The following is a 21,443-nucleotide window of genomic DNA, read 5'->3' as shown; positions in this document are numbered from 1 at the left end:
TAAATGATACTCGTTTTATTTTGTTCTCCGTTAATATCGATCATAGATTACAGTAATCTGTGATCGCGATCGATCAAGTTCAAAAAAATGAACTGGACCATTTGGTCAACTGTTAACGAGTATTTGTGATTAACACTTTAATTTCGTAAAAACTTCTTCTTCTAAATTCTTCAAGTTAATTTTCGTTGACAAAGTGTATTCACGAGAAGAATATTTTAATATGATTTCAAAGAAACAGTCGATTGGCTAAATAGCCAATCCCATATTTAGTTTACGGAAACAGAATTTTCACTATACTCGTGAAGAATATTTGAAGAAAAGACTCAAGAGATTTATGTATTTCTGTTTACAATTCGCATAACGTAGTTCCAATACAGTTACTTTTAATGAATACTGCTGAAGTTTCCATAAAACTGTTTGCTGTATCCGTCCCATCTCTTCATCTGAAATTTGGTTTAGATGTAGTTCTCGATTGTCCATAAAAAACTGAACGACATGTTGAAGAAATGAAAGTTTTACTGTCTTTCCGGAAATAATACATTTTTACAAAACTACAATCCCTGATAAATACAGCGCATTCGCGAATCGTAGGAATGTATTCGAATTATTTTCAAACATCAATTGACAATAAGCTGTCTATTTCTAAGCAGCACTACCTTCAGTGAGAAAAACGAAACTAATTCAATATTCTCGAAATAGGAAAAACAAATTCTTATCAGTGCATTATGTACACCATGTTTTAAGAATTCTTGATAGTCATATTCGGCATTCTTCGTCTGTAAACTGGTCCTAGACAATTATATTCAGGTTAAAGGAGTGTCATCAGAGGACTAGCCGGCAGGTATTTTGACATAACCTTTCTTGAGACCCAGACTACAAATATTAAGAAATGCAATAGAGTCGACTAGAATAATTCAATGAGGGAAAGCATTGAAGCCTGAAAACTTTGCAATAATGACATTGAATATTTCTATGTCAACAATAATAATTGTTAGATTTCAATATCGGGAAAAGAAGTCGAGATTGAAACATAGCTTAATAATAATTGTTGTTATCAGTTTATCGTAGTTGTTCTCTAAAAAAAAATATTTATAAATAACTGCCTTATACACCAATTTTTCTTCTTCTAAATGAAACCAGAAAAGATCTGTTAAAAATAATTCACCAGGAAGTAGCGAATACGAAAGATATATTTTAAAATGACTCCAGATTTCCTACGCGAATAGTGCTGATTAAAAAAAAAACAAAAATTCATTCTTGTATACAAAGTACAATCTATAATCGACTCAACAAACGTTCAGACGATGAAGCTAGAGTTAACAATATCTTCTATAATAATAAAAAAATGTTTACTTGAGAACGAGACCAATCAAATTCGCAGATTGGTCCCTTTCTTAGGTCTTAATTCTAAGGAAGCCTTAATGAAGCTAGTATGAGTCCGGTCAGAAATGGACTCGCCTGGAAGGTCTCCATTATCGGATTCAACGTTCGTCCCTTTCACGCGTCTGTAGTGAAAACTGAATGTAATTATTCCAAGGTGAAAACTAGAGTTGCTTATATTTTGAAGAAACACCTGATAGTTCAGTAGAACAATTCAGGAGATTCAGTAGATTATTCTCAACTTACTTCTGAGATGCATGTAATGCTTCTCTAGTTTTGCTAAGGTCTTCACTGATTGCCTGTTTCGCTTGGATTTCAGACTGTAGTGAACTCTGCAAGTTTAGCAACTCCATTTTATCCAACTTCTGTGATCGTCTGTTTCTCCAGTTCTTATCTCCACCAGTAACTGCATTTGACACACCTGTAATTTAGAACTACTTCTATAAAAGATGAAATACTATAGGTTATTTATATACAGGGTGCTAGACTTGAACAAATATTTCAACAATAGATTCTTGAATTAAAAAAAAAAGCTTTTTTCAACAAGCGTGCGCGTTCAACTTTTTTCCCGCACGCATTTCAAGATGCAAAGAGTCACTTTCCCAAAAGGTGCGGGAAAAACGCCTGTTATTTCTTTCCCGCACGCATTTGCGGGGGTCGCATGAGACACTGCGAAATTGCCCGATAAAATCTACCCATTTCTACTTTCTTTCGATAATTCAGTAATGTCGCATTCCAGAATGAACCAATAGATACTGAGAATGGAGCCCATGGTCTGCCTGCAGAAGCCCCTGATAATTTCCTTATGGAATTATTGGCATTAAAGACCAAAACAGCAGCTTCAGCAGCTACCTCATTCAACTGAATCAGTCTAAATTTATTCATAAAACGCATTCGTGGAAGACAAAATGGTCAGGATGATGAGTTGGAAATATCGAGTAACTCCCTATGTTTTTGTAGCGAGAAAATCATTTTCATAAAGATAAAGATTTTTACTTATCGAATCAAAACTGACGAAAATCGACCGAAAAGGATTTTGGTCATTTTATGAAAACGAATAGAAGAGAAAATTCGTTTATCAGATAACTATTATAATTGGACCACCACCGATTTAGCAGCCTTACAGAGAAAAATAAGGACGATGCTGACTAAACACAATAAACATCACCCCAAAAGCTCAATAGAACGGACAGAGCTGCCACGACATCTTGGGGGTAGAGGAATTGTTGATTTGTCCAACCGTATGTCCCAGGAAATTGAAGGACTTCGGAAATATTTCCTGACCAAGGCTGCTTCATCAGAAGTCCATTGAGTAGTTTGTGTTGCTGATAGTTCTACACCGTTAAAGCAACAACAGGACTACTTAGAAACCGTCGAACACTCTTCAGAAAGTAAAATGCAGAAACTGATTGGCAAACCTTTGCATGGAAGGCACCAGAACGAGGTCAATCATGATTGCGTCGACATATCTGCGTCGAACTACTGGTTGACTTCCGGAAAGTTGTTTTCTGAGACAGAGGGCTTCACGCTCGCCATCCAGGATCAGGTGATTAAAACAAGGAATCTACACGAAATATATCGCCAAGGATGCCTCAGTGGCGGACGATAGCTGTCGTTATGGCTGTGCGACACATGAAACTATTCAGCACATCACCGGGGGATGTCATGTTCGCGAAGTACAAAAATAGACATGATGCTGTTGCCAAAATTCTTCACCAAGAATTGGCAATAAAACACCAACTTCTAAGTTCGAAAAAAGGTTCCTTATTACAATTGCCATCCCGATGCTGTATTGGAAAATGAACATCACAAGCTCTACTGGGATCGCACGGTTCTCACTGACCGGAAAATAACCCACAATAGACCAGACCTCATATTGCTCAATAAGGATGAGAACAGAGCACTATTCTTCGACGTGGCGATTCCAAATAATAACAATCTTCTAGATAGGCACACTGAAAAAATTTCAAAGCACAGAGATATCGAGGAACAAACCAGGAGACAGTGGAAGCTGAAATATATCAATACCATCCTTTTTTGTCATATCATCTACAGGACTGATACTGAAGAAATTACTAGTGCGGGTGACTGACGGCAGAGAGCCGAGGAGCGACCCGGACCCGACCACCACCACGAGCCCGAAAACCTGGGAAGGCCTCCAACAGAACTTAATCCTTTTGATATCTGAGATATCTGGGATAAGCGAATTTTCCTCTGGAGAGGAGTGTGAAAGCCGCAAGGCTAAAGTCATAAAGGGCCTTCATTTTGTGTTCTATGAAATACAATTATGAGGCGAAGTTTAGCCTATAGCTAAACCTCTGACTATTAACTTGAGACATTTCTGAAAAGGAATTCAAAGACCCGAACAAAGGTGTCACTCAACCTTTGGTCTATTATTCTATTCAAATTCTTGATGCTGTAGTGTGCAAATATACCCCCTTCTCACCATCCTTAGGGAGTTGTCGTCCCTCTACGAAACAATGTTTCACATTAAATTTCGCTGATCATTATAATGTGTGTAATTTTCATTGCTCGATCCTTCAGTAAAAATACAACTGAGCACATAAGAATATTTACTTACCAGCATGTTTAAGGTAATCCAACTCTTCAGTCATTTTCGTAGCTAACGCCTGGAGATAAGCCCGAGCATCCTTCTCGTCGCTAACCCATTGAATTATTTCCGTTAGTTGACATTCCCACTGGCCTAAAGATTCCTGTTTGTTTCGTAATTGTTCATATTCCACTTCTAGATTAGCTCGTTCGGATTGCAATCTATTCATAGATTCTGTAAGCTAAGCAAAAAAAAGAGAGAGAATGGATAAGATCTAAAAAATGTGAATACTATCAGAATGTGAGTCTGATGTTCAGTCTCCAACCAAGAGTACTATAATTAAGTACTATGTGATACCCACTAGAAGAATGATGAAAAAATTCATATTTCCCTATTACTAACTATTTCCTTATAATACAATTCGCTAATACATCTGCTATAATAAGGATTTGATTCAATATATTGTAACCAGTCCGGCCCTTTCGAGAACCAGAGCTGTCGCTTCCTCCCGGAACAATCGCGAATGGCACGCGCCCAATTAAGCCCAGCGGAGGAGCAGGTAGGGAAGTACTGTTATAGGCTGTATTCGGGTTCGGCTTTTGGACGGTCCGAGAATTGTTCTAAAACTGCGCAAAACTGTTGCGCCCTTGTATAAAATCCTCTGCGCAGTTCTAGAACCATTCTCGGACTGTCCGAAAGACGAACCCGAATACAGCTATAGTTTACAGTGCAAGCGACTAGTGGTAATAAATACGAGTGGAAATAAATAGTAGTGTCCAAGTTAGTTTGTGAGTTATAAGTGTATTTAGTGTAAATAAATCAGTTGGATGTTTTAATTCAGCGAAGAAAACGTTACATTGGTGTCAAGTGTGAGGGTCAACATCGCTCGAATTAAATAAATATTTTCGGTTATTTGGAGTTCATGCCAGTGACCACAAGACGACAGAACGCGATGGAGATTCACTGGAAACCATAAATGAAAAATTTGATAAAGTAGACGAGAAGTTTCATTTAGTGAACGAAAAATTTGCCGAAGTTGATGAAAAAGTTGACAAAGTTTATGGTGAAGTTAATGAGAAATTAGAAGAAATGGCAGGAATAATTGAACATCATGCCAAATTGAAAGATTCCTTGAAAAGAATGTCAAATAGAATAGATATTCTGGCTTCATCACCCTACAGCACAGCGAAAGCGGAAAATGACGGCGAAGGTAGTAGAATGAAGATCAAGCCTGCAACTTTTGATGATGAAATACCCTGGTCGACATATCAAAAACAGTTTGAACCTTCTGCCCTGGCGAACAGTTGGAACGACAACGAAAAAGCCACGACATTAATGATAGCTCTACGAGGAGAGGCACTCAACATTCTACAAACTATTCCGGATAGTCAACAAGCCCGTTACTTCAGATGAGATATGGCGATGCTCATCTACAACAAGCTTACCATGCACAAATAAAGAACCGAGTTCAGAAAACAGGGGAAAATCTCCAGGAGTTTGAAGCTGACGTAGCGAGATCAGTCAGGCTAGCTTATCCATCTGCTCCAGATAGCTTTCTTGAAGAGCTCTCAATCCAGACATGGGATCAATGATAGTGAAATACAACAAGCCTTGAGACTAGCACGCCTTAGAACCGTAGATGATGCCTTAGCCCAGGCTTTGGAAATCGAGGCAGCGAAGCAAGCTTCGCATAGAGGGCACCTTCGTGTAAGACAAGAGCAAGAAACAGATCGTTCTGTTGAGGAGATTGTCAGAGAAGAAGTCCGCAGAATATCGCTTGCTAGGAAAAAGGATGCTGCGTGCTGGACCTGCAACAAAAGGAGGCATTTCAAGCGAAATCGTCCAGAATTTGAAAGGGCTACAGCTGAGAAAATAAAAGGAGTCGCTGTGGTAGACAATGACTCGACCAACACCATTGAGTGTCCCCAGAATTCCAACCATCGTTCGCGCCTGGAAGATAAGATCGATATTACACCAGCAGGGCACCTCAACGGATCTTTCCGATATTGGTATCATTCGATAGCTCTCGTTTTGCTCACCAGTCCGTTTGTTTTGCTCATTTATACTTACGAGTTTTTCTCTCCCTAGCTTGTGGGATATCTGCGTTTTGCTCTTTTCAAATCATCAATTAGTTTGTCTCTACCACTTACCGTTACCGAGATATAGATAATCAAAAGTGCCCTGCTGGTGTAATATTACACTAGCAGGGCACCTCAACGGATCTTTCCAATATTGGTATCATTCGAAAGCTCCCGTTCTGCTCATCAGTCCGTTCGTTTTGCTCATTTATACTTTACGACTTTTTGGAGGAGAAAATTTTTCTCACCCTAGCTTGTAGGATATCTGCGTTTTGCTCTCGTTCTGCTCTTTTCAAATCTGCAACTAGTTTTTCTCTACCACGCACCGTTACCGAGGTATAGATAATCAAATGTGCCCTGCTCGTGTAAGATTACACTAGCGGGGCACCTCAACGGATCTTTCTGATATTGGTTTCGATCGAAAGCCCCCGTTCTGCTCCGTTTTGCTCATTTATACTTTACGAGTTTCTGGAGAAGGAAAATTTTTTTTTCTTACCCTAGCTTGTGGGATATCTGCGTTTTGCTCTTTCCAAATGTGCAATTCGTTTTTCTCTACCAGTTACCGTTACCGGGATGCATATTTGTATCGAGCGTCCAGTATACCGCATTCGGATAACATCGTATCTGTGCTGTGGCTGCTCTGAAATTGCGCGTCCTATATACCGAACATATTAGTATGGAGCACCTAGTACACCGAGTTCGGGATGACGAACATTGTCACATTTGTCATTTGTTTTTTTATCTTGAAAGGTTTGGTTTTGTAACAATGTCGAAGTTGCAAAAGAGCGATTTTTATTGTCAATATCTTGGGAAAAATAATTGGCATAGTTTCAGTGATGTTTATCGACTTCGAGTTCAGATATTGTAATGAATGATAAGTGGTTTTTGGAAGTAAACCAGGTATTCAGATTTTTTATTTCATAAGTAATCCTAAGCTTTTAATTACTTTCATGATCTTTTTCAGAGCTACTGAAAAACATATAATGCACAAATCAGCTAAAGATAATCGCGAAAGTGATCGGAAGCTTAGTGATTAATAATAAAGAAATTAAAACCTGAAGACCTGGTTGACTTCCAAAAACCACGAATCATTACAATGAGAGGCATAATTCTATATTTTTAACTTCCTGGATTTTTGAAGAAGATATATAAAATTATAACCAATAATCTTGTACATGTGAAAAGGATACAAAATGAAACGAATTTATTGAATGAATAATTGATTATTCAACAAATCATTTGGTAAATTTATTCTCTCAGAGTCCAACATTGTTATTCACGCAGGTAGTCAGAGAATGGGAGCGTTAGACTTCCTTACTCTATAAGACTCCCCTACTTTCCTCCCTGACTGTTATGATCTTCAGCCTGTTATTTTTACCTTTCTTCTCGATACAAAAATCAGCTGAACTGAAATCTTATTTTTACTTTTCTGGATATTTTCTTGGAGCTTACAGTTAGAAATCGCGACAATTGAATAAATCTGAATGCACTGTGCAAACCAGTTATTAGTGTAGAAGAACTATTGACGTTTCTCTGGTAATTCTTCATAAATTTAACAATAGCTGGGCTAAATCCTACTGGACCAGCTTCCAAATTTTTCATTATAGCATCATTAAATCTTGGGAGATATTCACAAAAATCTTTAATGAAATTATCAATAATGCTGCCTTCAGGAGAGTCTATACATTGGTTGCTACTTGTGGACGCAACACTCTCAGTACTCTTTCTTATATTTGTCGTTTCCTACACAAGCTTGGGTGAATACTCGGGTGAATCGACAATTTCCAGAGGTAACAAAATGTTTTCTGAAGGTTCTCTTCCAGTAGCGATAATCTCTAAAAATATTTTACTCTCAATGTATTGCAAGCGTTGTTTGTTTTATTAAATCATTTTACTATTGCAGATTGATGCTTGCATATCCTTCCAGCAATACCCAAAGAACAAGAACATTTCGTTGCAATTCATATCAACAAAATATTTTTTCATTCTCCTAATTTTGTGATTTGAATTGGCAACACATCTTTATCATTGGGAGATAACTGATCAACAATGTGAGATTCATAGTTGTGTGGCCACTACATAATTTATTATTCAATCCAAAAACTACAAAACGCAATCCGTGTAGTATTCGTTTAGACGCAAGAAACCAAAGCGCTACTGAAAACTACGTAGGTAAGGTATCAAGCGTACGGTAGCCCGACTACTCATCGGGCTATCGGACGCTCGATTTGGGGCGTAAGCAAATTAAATACGAAGTGATCCGAATGCGGTATACTGGAAGCTCGATACAAATATGCTACCGGGATATAGGTAATTCAAAGTGTGCTGATTAAATATACAGGTTGTTTCACAAAAAGGTGACCCCCGTCTCTAGGATAGGTAGAAAACTGAAAAATAATTGGGGTTTTCCAGTAAAAAATTTTCGTAACAGCATCAGTATTCAATTTGAAGGGCGTTGAAGAAAAAAAAGATTTTAAGACTGTTGAGCCCTACATCCCAATTTTTTAACATTTTAATATGATTCACATAATGCATACTATAATTCATAATAATAATTAATAACTTCACCATTACCGACCATTACTTTATACCAGCATCGGTTATTACTTCATAAATTTCAAATCAAAATATTTCAAAACGGTTCACAGTATCGAGTTTCACCAAGAGTACCATTTAGGTATAAAACTGAATGATGGTGAATTATGTTAACTTGAAATTATAAACGACTAGGTACTAGAAGTCCACTAGAAAGGATGGTCTGATAGCACCAGTCAGAAGTTCTACAGTGAAGCAAAGCTTCCTTGTTGTTTTTCATTTGAAGGTAATAATATATTAGCTGATAATTGTAGTATGTACGAGTACATAAAATTCCCTGACTCTTGCCGATATTGCAAGAGTCAGTTGGTTGGGAAAATTGTAGATAGACCACCGGATTCTGAAAAAGTGGTCCAGATTGATATCGAAAATAATGATTCACATTTATTTCGAATGCTAAGTCCAGTTTTGGGCGAAAAAGCGATACAAACACGAAAAAAACAACTCTGTGATTTACCCAAATCCTTGAGAAAAGAATCAGAACAAATCCTCTTTCTAAGAGGTGTTGTTGCATATCAAGGAGAGTATTCAACAGCCATTGTATACTTTGTTGGGTACTTCCTTAGATAAGGAGGGCACTTTTAATGTGGTGTAATATTACACCAGCAGCAGTGGCGGCCCGTTAGGGACGGCAGGGTCGGCAGTGCCGACCCAAAATTTTGCAAGCAACGAGAATGTGAATTCTCCCTCGTGTAAAATAATGATGAATTAGAAATTCCATATATTACAAAGCTCTCAATAAATTTCATAAAAATCGAAAAAATTAGGTACCTATATGATAACTCTTGGAATATGGAGCTCTTTGAAATACGCTGTTTCAATTGAAATCCCACATCTAATCGGTCCGTAGACAAAATACGCTCATCTCCAATCGAGCTACAGCTGCTCAGCTGTAAGCTCCAAACAGTAGAAAACATAAAAACGAGTTCTTTGTGGCAAGATAATTCGTTCTATTAATTGTTCTTTATCATTAATTTCCACTGCGAAAACTTGTTGTTTCAAATGCCCCCATACAAAATAATTCAAAGGATTCAAAACAGGTAAACTCGCTGGCCATAACACCACCAGCACCAGTACGAGAAATGCCAATTCCAATCTGTCGAAGCCTTTGACAAGCGTCAGAAAACATCTGGCGAGTTGGTTGTCGTCTATTAGGAAATCTCATATTGTACTCCCGACAAGCTTTCAATGCGTTGCCATCACAAAAACCTTACACAAAAATAATATCTGCATATTCTTCGTTAGAAAACTGCATGTTTAACAAAAGGACTAAACCTGCCAAGTAACTTTTAAATTGGCAAACAATAACTGTTCTGTCACCAGGTGACATTCATCTCATATATTTCTGGGCTTACTGTAATTGCATACAGAAACATTAATGCCCAAAAACTCGGAAACGAAGCCTCATCGGTCAAAATTTGTTTTTACGTTTAATCAAGAATATCAGTCTCTATATGTCCCTTAATTTTTCGCCTCGAGTTTTGAATCACCCTGTATAATAAGTTAAAACAAACCGTTAATGTGTATCAAGAAAATTGCACCGTTATTGATAAAAATCTTATTGTAATGGCTTAAAGAGAACATTTTTCAAGTCAGAATTCACACAGTTATTTTCCTAATAAGTGGAAAGTGATACCTTTACCGCATTCAAGCATAGAGACATGCCAAAATTGTATGATTGATACGAATCTCAAATATTACCGTGCGCAAAATGATAAGCAGGGTTTTTTTCGCACGATTTTGGAAAAGTAATACTTTCCAAACGTCAATGCGTGTGGAAAGTAATACTTCCGAAACGCTAGTAGGAAAAATATTTTCCATGAGATTTTTCTGGTGTAAGTATAACGATAAATTTCGAAGGTGAATTGTAATTCTCAAAGTGAAATCTTCATTTGATGGTTAAAATATGTAAAATAGTGGCGCATGAAATTTAAATTTCTTAACTATAAAAAGATTTTACTTACTTACAGCCTAGAAATGTGAACTCGGAGCATTAGGGAATCCAGACCACGTGACTTTCAACTGTCAATATGACGCAGATTCAATTAACAAATGAATGTGCCGCCCTCAGGCTGACTCAAATTGCCGCTTATACTATATATATTACAAAACTAAGAGTGGGTAGTAAAATACATCATAACAGGATTAATGAGAATAAATCTTCTAAATCTCAAAATAAGACGAAAAGTTCCAATGGTGTCATGACCCGAAACGCTCCATTGCTTCAAAGATGACGACTCGGTTATTTATTTATTCAATTCTTTGAACAATTTAACAGAACGATTTCAGCGCCATCTACTTGTCAATTGTGTGAAACAAAGGCAAAAATGTAGTCGGTTTTGACTAACAGAGATATGAGGGCGTTTCCTATCTTCCTAACTCTACAATATTCGGTAACTACTTGGGAAACTTGAGACCGTGATGACTCGTCGAGGTTCGAGCCGGAAGTGTAGAGTCAGAGAGTACTGGCAACTGACTTTCTACTCAAAAAGAGACTTGAGGCATCACATGGTTCCCCACATTCAGTATGATAAGTGAACTTACAAATTGTTTATTTGATGATAATGTAATGTTATCTTGGAACAATCATTGATTTGAATCAGCTAACTTTTGTTCATTATTAGATATCGTTTCGGATATCGGATATACTTTCCAGTTTAACTTTCAGTAACTGGACCTGCATAAAATCGATTTACATAATATGATCGGATATGATTGGTGGGTTTCATGAAACTTTATTTATTATATTTTTTTATTGAAAAGGATAAAGAGGTCCAATAATAAAAATTCAAATAACAATATTTCATTGAATAAATTATTGAATGATTATGTCAAACAGGACCTTTGATGATGAATAGAGCTTCGTGAAACCTGTGCGTCAATCCAGCCTCTCATTCAAATAAAAGCGATAGTAAAGAAAAAGCAGTTACCTCTCTCTCAATTAAGTCCCTTTGGTTTTCGGCCTCCTGTAATTGTTCTCTCAATGACGATAATTCTAAGTTGTATCGAGATTGTTGTTGATTGAGCCTCTCATTGTACTGCAACTGAAATAAATAATCAAAGATAATTTGAATGATTTCATCAAAATTTGCTCATTTTTATACATAGGAAAATTTTTTTAAACATTATTCAACTGTGACATTTAGGTCAAAATGTTTGTGAAACCTCGAAAAAAATTTCTTTTATGACATAATAAGGTACCCTAACGATTTGTCAAAAATCAGCTGATCGTTCGTTGCCGTTCATTTTATTGAACCGGTGTGTGTTGAAGTATTTTTATACCTTTGCAGCCAATTAGAAAATGCTCCTTTTTTTGTTGTGTAGTCAAGTGTGGAAGTAGAGGTTGAAGGGACGGTGTAAAGTTTTTCAGAATACCCGCTGTTCGAACTTTGAAGAAAAAAACGCGATCAAACGAACTGTCCATGATTAGGGGCCCTAACGTCGGGAACAAAAACATGCACAAAACACAATAAAACAGCAATCCAGCTCGACCAAAACATGAAAATTGAAGGAAATTGATTCAAGATTGTACAGAAACAGATAGTTTACGAATAATTCTAAATGATTCACAAATAGAAGGAGAGAAGACTGGTGAAGAATTGGATGGAAAATAAAGGAAATGGGAAATTTACTTGTTATTCAAAGGCAGAAAAGGATTGAAGAAAGAAGGCTTCATTAAAGCATCCCCATAACACAGTTTATGCTAGGTATTTGAGCGCGATGTTAACCTTGACAAATCTTGTCCGGTTGGCATATGACCCACTAATGGTGAAACGGAAAAAAAAATATATATATATATATATATATATATATAAGATTATGTGTCATCGACCAGAAAAAGTGATTGATTACCAGAAGAGGGATATTTGATTAATTCAAAGAATTCAAAGGCATCAAGAACACGAATAACTCATTCAATGTTGAGAAAGTAGAGATTTCAAGTAAAAAGCCTTTTCTAAATAGGCCATCAATGATAATACGCATTTTATGTTTTGTTTTTGTGAAGCAAATCGTTGTCCGAAAAGGAATTACACAAAGGCGCGACTAAAAAAATCCAAAAATGACAAACTATACTTCATTCAACTTTATTTTAGCAGTCGGTTGGCCATGGAAATTTGACACATTTCACTCTGTATAGTACGAAAATGTGGGGTTATAAAGCTTGTCAAAACATTTTTGGGTTTTAAATCAACGCTATGTTGCCCGTTCTACGTAAAAGTTTCTGTTATTACGTATTTTATCACAATGTCGAATCTCTTCGGAAAATATGTGACGAACATAATTGAAGTTTATACTAACTGATTGAAGGCATACCAAATCCAGTTATTTGCATGGAAAATACAAGAGATCAGTATAATATCATAATATGCACTCGCTTGAGGAGAGTTAATGTTCGTTATCTTCTTTGGCTTACATCATTTGTAGATTTCAAAAATATTAACCCGAAGATGAAATGCATATGATGCAGTGGTTGGGAATGGGTATCTCCCGAAGGAATTAACAGATAATTATAAGAATGTTAAATTCTTCAACAAAAATCATCTTGCATCAATATAAGTAAAAGGAGTTGAAGGAAGTTTCAAGTTTAGATGCAACTTCACCGTTGAACAAAAATTTCACATGAATAAACAAGGAACAGGGCAACTTGCGCGTATTTGTGGCTATTCATAATACATTGATGTAATAATAATAATTAGGTATTTATTAGTACCTTAAGACATTTACATTGTATAGGACAAGTCAAATGAAAAATAGAAAAATCCATTTTAGGGAACTTATTCTCCGATGACATTTATCGAAAATCCTGTAGTAAACTTTTCGCATTAATTCACTCAAAAATAAAATTCTCAAATACCACCACTTTTTTGGGTCTTCCAATAGAAGGAAATTCTTTGTCATACTCTTCATTCACAATCTTTCTGATTGTGGAAATATTCAGCTGAAATATAAGTCTTTTAGATTCAGATGAAACATTATATAAATTCTCTTACATTGAATATGTTCGCTATCGTCTGACGTATTGTGGATTTTAGAATATCAGGGTATAACTATTTGAATGAGCGGACCTGAATTCTAAATAGCACTTCCTGAAACCCCGTCCCTTTTTTCAATCACTTTCGGTATTTTCGAATTTTCGTAATAAAAATTGATATTAGTTGTGGCAACGGCGTTATGACATTAACGACATTTCATGAGTGCCAACCTAATTTCGTTCTAGTTACAAAAACTTGAGAAAATTATTTCATGGCCAACCGACTGCTAAAATAAATTTGAATGAAGTATAGATAATGTTCAGTTACTAAATATTTCTATATATTGAATTTCTCCAATATTATGATCTGTGAAATGATAAGTCCCCGTCATCGTACACAAACCAATTTTGTATTAGTTTACGTATGTTCCGGACCTCACGCTACAGAAGCACCAGCTGGTGAGCACAAAACGCTAGTCCTTATTGTAATTGACTTGTCGCATACATAAGTACGTTGTCTGAAGGGCTTAATAAATTATCATTATTATTAATAATAATGAACCATTTGTATTCAAACAGTCGAAATTCTCAATATTCTTAATAAGAAAAACTAGAGGATCTTAAGAATAACAATTTAAATAACTTTTAAGAAAACATACCTCTAATTTTTCCAATTCTGCTTTGAATCTTAGATTGTCTTGATCCCTAGGACATATTTCATTTTTAACCCGCAATCTATCAGATTCAGCTTGCATTTGCCTACAATATTCTTCAGATCGTTCTCTAAGTTTTCTTTCTTTTGTTGCTTCAGCCAAGGCTTCATCGACTCTGGATTCCAATTCTCGACGCAATTTTTCAGCTCTACGAATGTCATTTCTGAGGGAATCTACTTTTTGCATCACAGTTTCCAATTCCTCTTCCTTATCTCGCACCTATAGTTAGAAGTGAATATGGAAGGGTTGAACTAACTCTTATTTGCTTACTCACTTGTCTAGACAACTTTTGTTTCTGCTGACGAAGTTCAGAAAGTTTATCCGATACTTCTGCATACTCAGCCAGGGCTACTTTTTTCTGAGATAAGCTATCTTTCAACTCTTTATCTTGAAATTTAAGTTTTTCTACCAAGTCAAATTTTTCCTTTTGAACCTCTTCTTTTTCTTGTCTTGATATCCTCAGTAGTTTTTCCATTTCTTTCAGTTTGGCTAAAAAAAATCATTCATAATAGTAGTAGATCATGAGACGTTCATGTTATAAGAGACATTCAGGGACCATTTGAATAATAATAGTAATAATATATGTATGTAATAATATTTATTCACCATAAATTATTTACAATAAAAATTAAGGCAGAGCAATATGTATGTGGAAAAAAATCTCACAGAATCTTCGGCTCAAAGAAGCCTTCTCTTGTACGTGATGTATTAAGAAAATTCGCCTCGGATGATGAGTGAACAAAGTAAACCGAATCATGGTTCACGCAATTTTTCCAGTAAACACTTCTGAATATTATATTTAGACTGACTACTTTGAAAGTACTATCATTATTTTTTTCTAGTTTATAAATATAATCGTTTTTGAATAGTTTTTTCGCGTGCTTTATATTTTTGTTTTGTTTTTATTTTTTCATCCACACCCCACCTATGGTTCATGAAGTCGTGTGGTCTTTCCCTTACATGGTATATAATCCATTTTTCACACCTCTTTCTGAACAAATTGACAATGTTTACCCCTAAGATGTTAGAAGAGTTTCGGCGCAAGATAGTCACGCTTTCCTATAGTTTTTGCACACCTAGATACGCACAAGGAAACCATCTTAGTTCTGGTATTGTAGCAGTGTACAATGTGCTCAAAAACGATTCCAGATTTTTTTATATTCAAACAGAATAGTTGTCTCACATCGAGTATTTAGGACTCTCCGTGCAACCTAGCGTTAGAGGTGGGTGGTGTACTATAGATTACCCGTAGAATCCATCTTTGAATAACACCAAATTCCTCCAGGTGAGTATCACTAACACCTCCCCCCTCTCCCCCACAATTACATATGTCAGCTGCGATTAGACCAACGCAAAGTTCAAGATGTTTCAAATCTAGGTATATCTTCAAATACTTTTTCTTTTACAGCACACCGCTCGATTTATTCACTATATTTTTTATCTGCAGTTCCCACCACCTCATATGTCGATCAATGATTACATACAAATACTCGACTGATTCTGCTTCTAGGATGTGAGAATCAGTTCTGGTCGACAAACATCCCATAGACGGCAATCCACTGGAGTATCAGCAAAAGAGTAAATATTTCATTTTTTCTAGGTTGAGGATGAGCATGTTGTAACTGGACCATTCTTCTAGAATTCTTAGGTCGGCATCGGTTTCTGATTTCGAAATTTCCCACGAGTCGGACTCACAAAGTAGTGCAATATCGTCCGCAAAACTAAAAATTTCCCCTTTAATTCCGAGATTCAGTAAGCTGTCAATGTACCGATGTGGAAGATTCAAATGGAAACATAGGAGTTTCAGTGTTAAATTCGAATATGCCCGGAGTCTAATGGAACAGTGGAAGAATCGAAACCTCAGAGCGATGCAATATCGAATAAACGTCTACTCTGGTTTAAATGCCAGGTTGTAGTGGGTATTGGTGGGGATGCGGAGCAAGAGCGAAACGAGCATACATTAATTTACACGACGTGCGAGCCAATCAGATGGAAGAGGGCGTGGTTTATATGGCGCCAATACGTTCTCAAAACGTTGAACTGGGAATACGTAATATAACATCGGACATCGGATATGTATATTCGCCAAAAAAATTGAACCTAATCTTTCGAAATTTTCATTCTAAAATATGTTGATTCGACTTTGTTGCAACAAATCCATATAGATATAATCGGACAATAATGAGAATCAAATTCGAATTAATTCCCCAATACTATGTAGATTTTAACAGATAACTAATTCTTTGAAATAATCATGAAAATATGTTGAATTGATGTGGCGGATACTTGATGAAAGTCCATAATTGAATAAAAAACAATTACATATATGATTTCACTAACACGAGATGTTTAATCACGACATGTGGTTTGTTATCACAACAGTTCACCTTCACCCACCTCAAGATTCTATTGTGATAGCAAAACACATGTCGTGGTTGAACAACTCATGTTAGTGAAAATCATATAAGTATGTAATTCTGTTTTAGTGTTATGTCAATAAGAATTCGCAATACTTTTACATTTTTCATGAAAGGGGGAATAAGGTTCTGACTTCTGGTTATCTTTGGAAGCTAGAATTGGGAAGTCAAACACAACAATATTTCGAAATTCTTTAATGAGGTGGTTTATACAGCAAAATTTATACATAATAAGGTTTAATTCAAAAATTAACTGTTAATACACAACTTCTTCAAATCATTAGATCGAGAATATGCTCTACAAGATACAACTTTTCAAAACATATTATGGATATACACTGATTTTATTTGAACTCAGGCATATCAGGTCAATATGTTCAGTGATCTACAAAATAATACTGCTGGAAAAACATACACTGAAATCTGAACAGCGGGTTTTACAAAAGTTTGATTGCCCGATAAGCGATTCGACAGTCACTAGATTTCCAAAACAAAAATACTAAAATCTTTTCATATCTGAATATATTGAAAGAAATAACAATTGAAACTCATTGAATAGAAGTATATAGGTCAAAATGTGATACGAAAATGATATTCTGAATGCTCACAACTGAATTAGCTATTATAAACAAATTGACGTTTATCCATCAATCAAGCGTAGGTTGAGAATGCATCCGTAGCCTCTTTCATTATCGTCACTTTTGATACTCCATCTGCAGACTTTTTGATCTGAAGGTTCTGCTGAAATATTGATAGTAGATACTTTTGTTTTGAGGTCATCATCATGCTCGATGCCACATATGTGTTTCAACAAATCTCACCGAATACATACAATTCTAAATGAAGAGATGAATCAAATTGATTCTGAAATGTTACAGATATATTGTTGTTGCCATCTGTTCAAATTTTGACAGTTATTCCTGAAGAATAAACTCCCGGAATAGGTATACAGCCTGCTACCTCTCTCTTATGTTTCTCACAAACATACTACAAAACTTGTTTTTATTCTTAGCAGGACAAAGACAACACAATATATGTATGTTGGTTTTAGTCTTCATTATGGATTTTCCGAAGATGTCCCTTCTTTACATCAGATATATTTCCGAACGCCATTTGACATATTCCACAAATCAGGGTATTTATCCTGCAAAAAATCAGCATTTTATAAAAACTTATACTAGGTACTTACAAAATATTGTATACATTTATAGAAACTCACTGCTGTTAAATATGTACTTACATCACAACTTCCATAATTCATACCAAATTCTGATAGCTGACTGAAAATATAAGGTACCTTCTATAGCAATATAAACTGCCTTTTCATTACCCTTGTTTTGTTATTTTGCCAAGGAATTTCCTCAAATGATCACAGCAATCACATCACTACTCAGAAACCAGAAACAAGGTTATGACCAAGGTTGTCTATGGTTATTACATATAACAATCGCGTTTCTAGCGAAAATTGAGTTGACGTTCGGAAGCGAACGGCTTCAGTTGATTTCACCCGAAAGCCCGTGCTCGCGATTGGCTCGCAAGTAGTGTAAATTAATGTATGTTAGCGAAACGATCTAGGATCGAATGATGAATCACTAATACTCCAAACGCGAGACGGATGTGTCATATCTGTTGAAAATGATTGCGACAGTTTTATTTCACTCCTACGGGAGCCATGGGAGGAATTTATTTGCCTCAATGAATGACGTGAATAATTTCCTGTGAAAATTAGTATTCAGATTCTTCTTCGCCATAACTGGTTTGAAAATAAAATAAATCCTACAAAAAAAAATGAAAAACGAAAAAAATTATTCTGATTTTCCATAATTTATAAATTGTTTTTGTTTTCTTAGAATTATTTTTTCCGTTTTTCAATTTTTTTTCCGTAGGATTCATTTTATTTTCAAACCAGTTATGGCGAAAAAAAACCTGAATACTTATCTTGACAGGAAATTATTTGTCATTCATTGAGGCATTATTATTGCATGTTTGAAAATAATATAGGAAAATGAAGAATCATTGAAATATTAATATGTTTTATAATATTTTTCTAAAAAACATATTCAAATTCGAAACGCAAGGACACTTCTATCACGTGGATGTCGAACTAATGTCAGACAGATCTAAACTAAACCTTGTTGTTTTGTCAATTATTGTTATGAATAGAGCAAGTGGAAGGGTTTCATTGTACCTCGAGCACAACACTAAACTTACTAAACTATAATGGCTCTCGAGGTTGCGTCTCTAATATTTGCGCAGCGGAACTGGTGTCAGGACACCTCTTCGCGCAGACGCATTTTTATTGGGGAATAGTCGAGAGCAAAGGGCACAGATTTCTGTAATAATAATAATAATAATAATAAGACATAGTGTCTGGCCTGCCTGGCAGCTATCAAGTAGATGGCCTGCCGGGTAGCCATCGTAACGACGTAGACGGTGCAGCCAGCCACGCCTGCTGTCCGCAGTCCCATTCCTTTATTCTCTCTCTTTCACATCCTTTATGGGGTGCTCTTTCTGCTCCCATTTCTCTACCCCTCACCCAAACCGAGAAAGGGGAGCACAAACCCATGGAAATGGTGATTACGAGAAGCCTCGGAAACAAGTCGCTGCCTGGGGATCGTCAGAGCATGTCTGGAGCCGGCGCTGGACATGACAGCATGCGGGACGTCGGTGGCAGGATGTTGAGGAAGCGGGCTCCTGCTGCAAAAGAAGCTACAGCTCCAAAGCAACAACAGCAACCAACGAGTCCAATTCATTTGCCGACTCGAACCGCTGAAGGTGCTGTGCAGGATATTCAGCCAGTACTCACCCAAGCGGGGTTAGTTAGAAAGCGCATGAAGTGGACAACGTCCACGAATGAAACTATTGTGCGCATATATAACTCCATCACGGGACTAGGGCAGAACACGAACAACTATAGGAAAAGGCTCCATGAGGAATTCTGCAACGCCCACCCAAATCTCAATGTCACTGAAAAACGGGTGGCAGACCAGTACCGCGTAATTCTGAGAAATGAACTAATACCAATGGCCAGAATCGACGCAATTAAACAAGAACTTCAGCGTGCGCCAGTAACAGAGAGCGACACCAACACCACTGATGAGATTCACATGCCTGGGCAACAAAAGCCAGAAGAAATTGACGCTGAAAGTCCATCTTGCAACCCAAATGAGGCAGAACACCAGGACGATAGGGAAGAGCTCCACCGACGCCTCTGTTTTCATTCTTTTTTCGAAACGCATGATTCACGCTGGTCTTCTGCAAAAAAAAGGCTCAAAACACCATTCAAAACTGCAGAACCTTCAACAATTCGTTTCGACATATTGTATTTATTTAATCGAATGAGGAGCGAATTGAATTGATCCACAAAAGTTTCACTCTCGATCCCCTCGAGCAATGAGCTCGAAAGCAGAATAGAAAACTTGCCACGTTTTCTATTTTAAGCTGCTTTATACTGCCAGTAATCCCAGAGAAGATGACTATTGGACTAGTACGTGAGTGATATCACAAGCCCAATCATGTCCGCTCACGACACATCTTGCCTAGCTTACGCACGTTCACTCACGAAATTCACTCGAAAGAAGTCGCGTTCATGCACGAGTCACGCGTAAATCGCGACATTATGGGTTAGTTCCGATATTCCCGAACAGTACTGCCAGTGTTCCCAAACACAATAGAGTTTATTGTCTCGGTCGTTCAGCTTCCATCATATTCGAATATGGCCAGTAGCTCCAGCAACATCGTAATTTACCTTCCGATTTTATTTCAGTGTATCAATAAACATTGCAACTTCCAAATAGATTAGAACCTTCAAAACGAAGAAAAAAATACCAGGAAAAGTACATTTCTGTCTTAAAAGGCTAGCTGTTTCACTTCTAGAATTGTACAGGGTGGGCAAATTTCGATGTTTTAGCACTACAGCTTTTAAACCAGAGGAGATATACAAAATCTGATACCCCATTCTCGTTCTCTTTTTCTAAGAAACTTACAATAGTAGTAGTCATTTTTGGCCACTTTCTTTTGTTTTCGAGTTATAAGCAAAAATTGGAAAAATGGCGATATCGAAATAAATTTTATATCTCCGCTAATACTGATGATAGAGCTCTGAAATTGAAATATTATACAGGCACTTTTTTACGTAGAATCCAGTGGCGTGCTTGGCTTTTTAGCAGGATTTTTAATTACGAAGCTATGACCCAAAGTTATGTTTTTTTAAATGGGAACACTAGTTTTCTGTGCAATTTTTTGAAAGCTTAATTTTTTCTGATTTCAAAAATATATAACATCATATGGTTTGTATCAATATAAATGATAGAAAATGGTCAAAAATCTTTTTTTCTCCACATTTCTATGGTTTCAACTTTTGACGAGCACAGAAAAATAGAGTTTCCTATAACAAAAGCAGTCTCCTTCAGGCAATGCCATTCTTTCTATGCTTTTTACCAATTTTCACAAAATTTGAATCAAGATATATTTAATAAATTTTCATAATAATGAAAAGACTTATAGAAGGAGACAGTGGTAATCATACGATGCTATATGTTTCTGTGCTCATCAAAAGTTGAAACCATAGAAATATTGAGAAAAAAGGTTTTTGACCATTTTCTATCATTTATATTGATACAAACTATATGATGTTATATATTTTTGAAATCAGAAAAAGTTAAGCTTTCAAAAAATTGCACAGAAAACTAGTGTTCCCATTTAAAAAAACATAACTTTGGGTAATAGCTTCGTAAT

General features: G+C 36.4%; 1 protein-coding gene across 4 annotated transcripts in view; it reads right to left on the bottom strand.

Moving 5' to 3' along the window:
* Window positions 1–21,443, bottom strand: part of LOC123323036 (serine/threonine-protein kinase Genghis Khan) — a 163,785-nt gene that overhangs the window by 77,913 nt on the left and 64,429 nt on the right. For all 4 annotated transcript variants that reach the window (XM_044911233.1, XM_044911236.1, XM_044911234.1 and 1 more), the window contains exons 10-14: window positions 14,564–14,778; window positions 14,236–14,508; window positions 11,535–11,648; window positions 3,962–4,172; window positions 1,627–1,801 (exon numbers count right to left, since the gene is read on the bottom strand). In XM_044911233.1, the coding sequence (XP_044767168.1) occupies window positions 1,627–1,801; window positions 3,962–4,172; window positions 11,535–11,648; window positions 14,236–14,508; window positions 14,564–14,778 (988 nt within the window). The remainder of the gene's footprint in view (window positions 1–1,626; window positions 1,802–3,961; window positions 4,173–11,534; window positions 11,649–14,235; window positions 14,509–14,563; window positions 14,779–21,443) is intronic.

Source organism: Coccinella septempunctata, chromosome 1 (genome assembly GCF_907165205.1).
Source record: "Coccinella septempunctata chromosome 1, icCocSept1.1, whole genome shotgun sequence".
Lineage (NCBI taxonomy): Eukaryota > Metazoa > Arthropoda > Insecta > Coleoptera > Coccinellidae > Coccinella > Coccinella septempunctata.
This window is presented reverse-complemented; position numbering and strand designations above follow the sequence as displayed.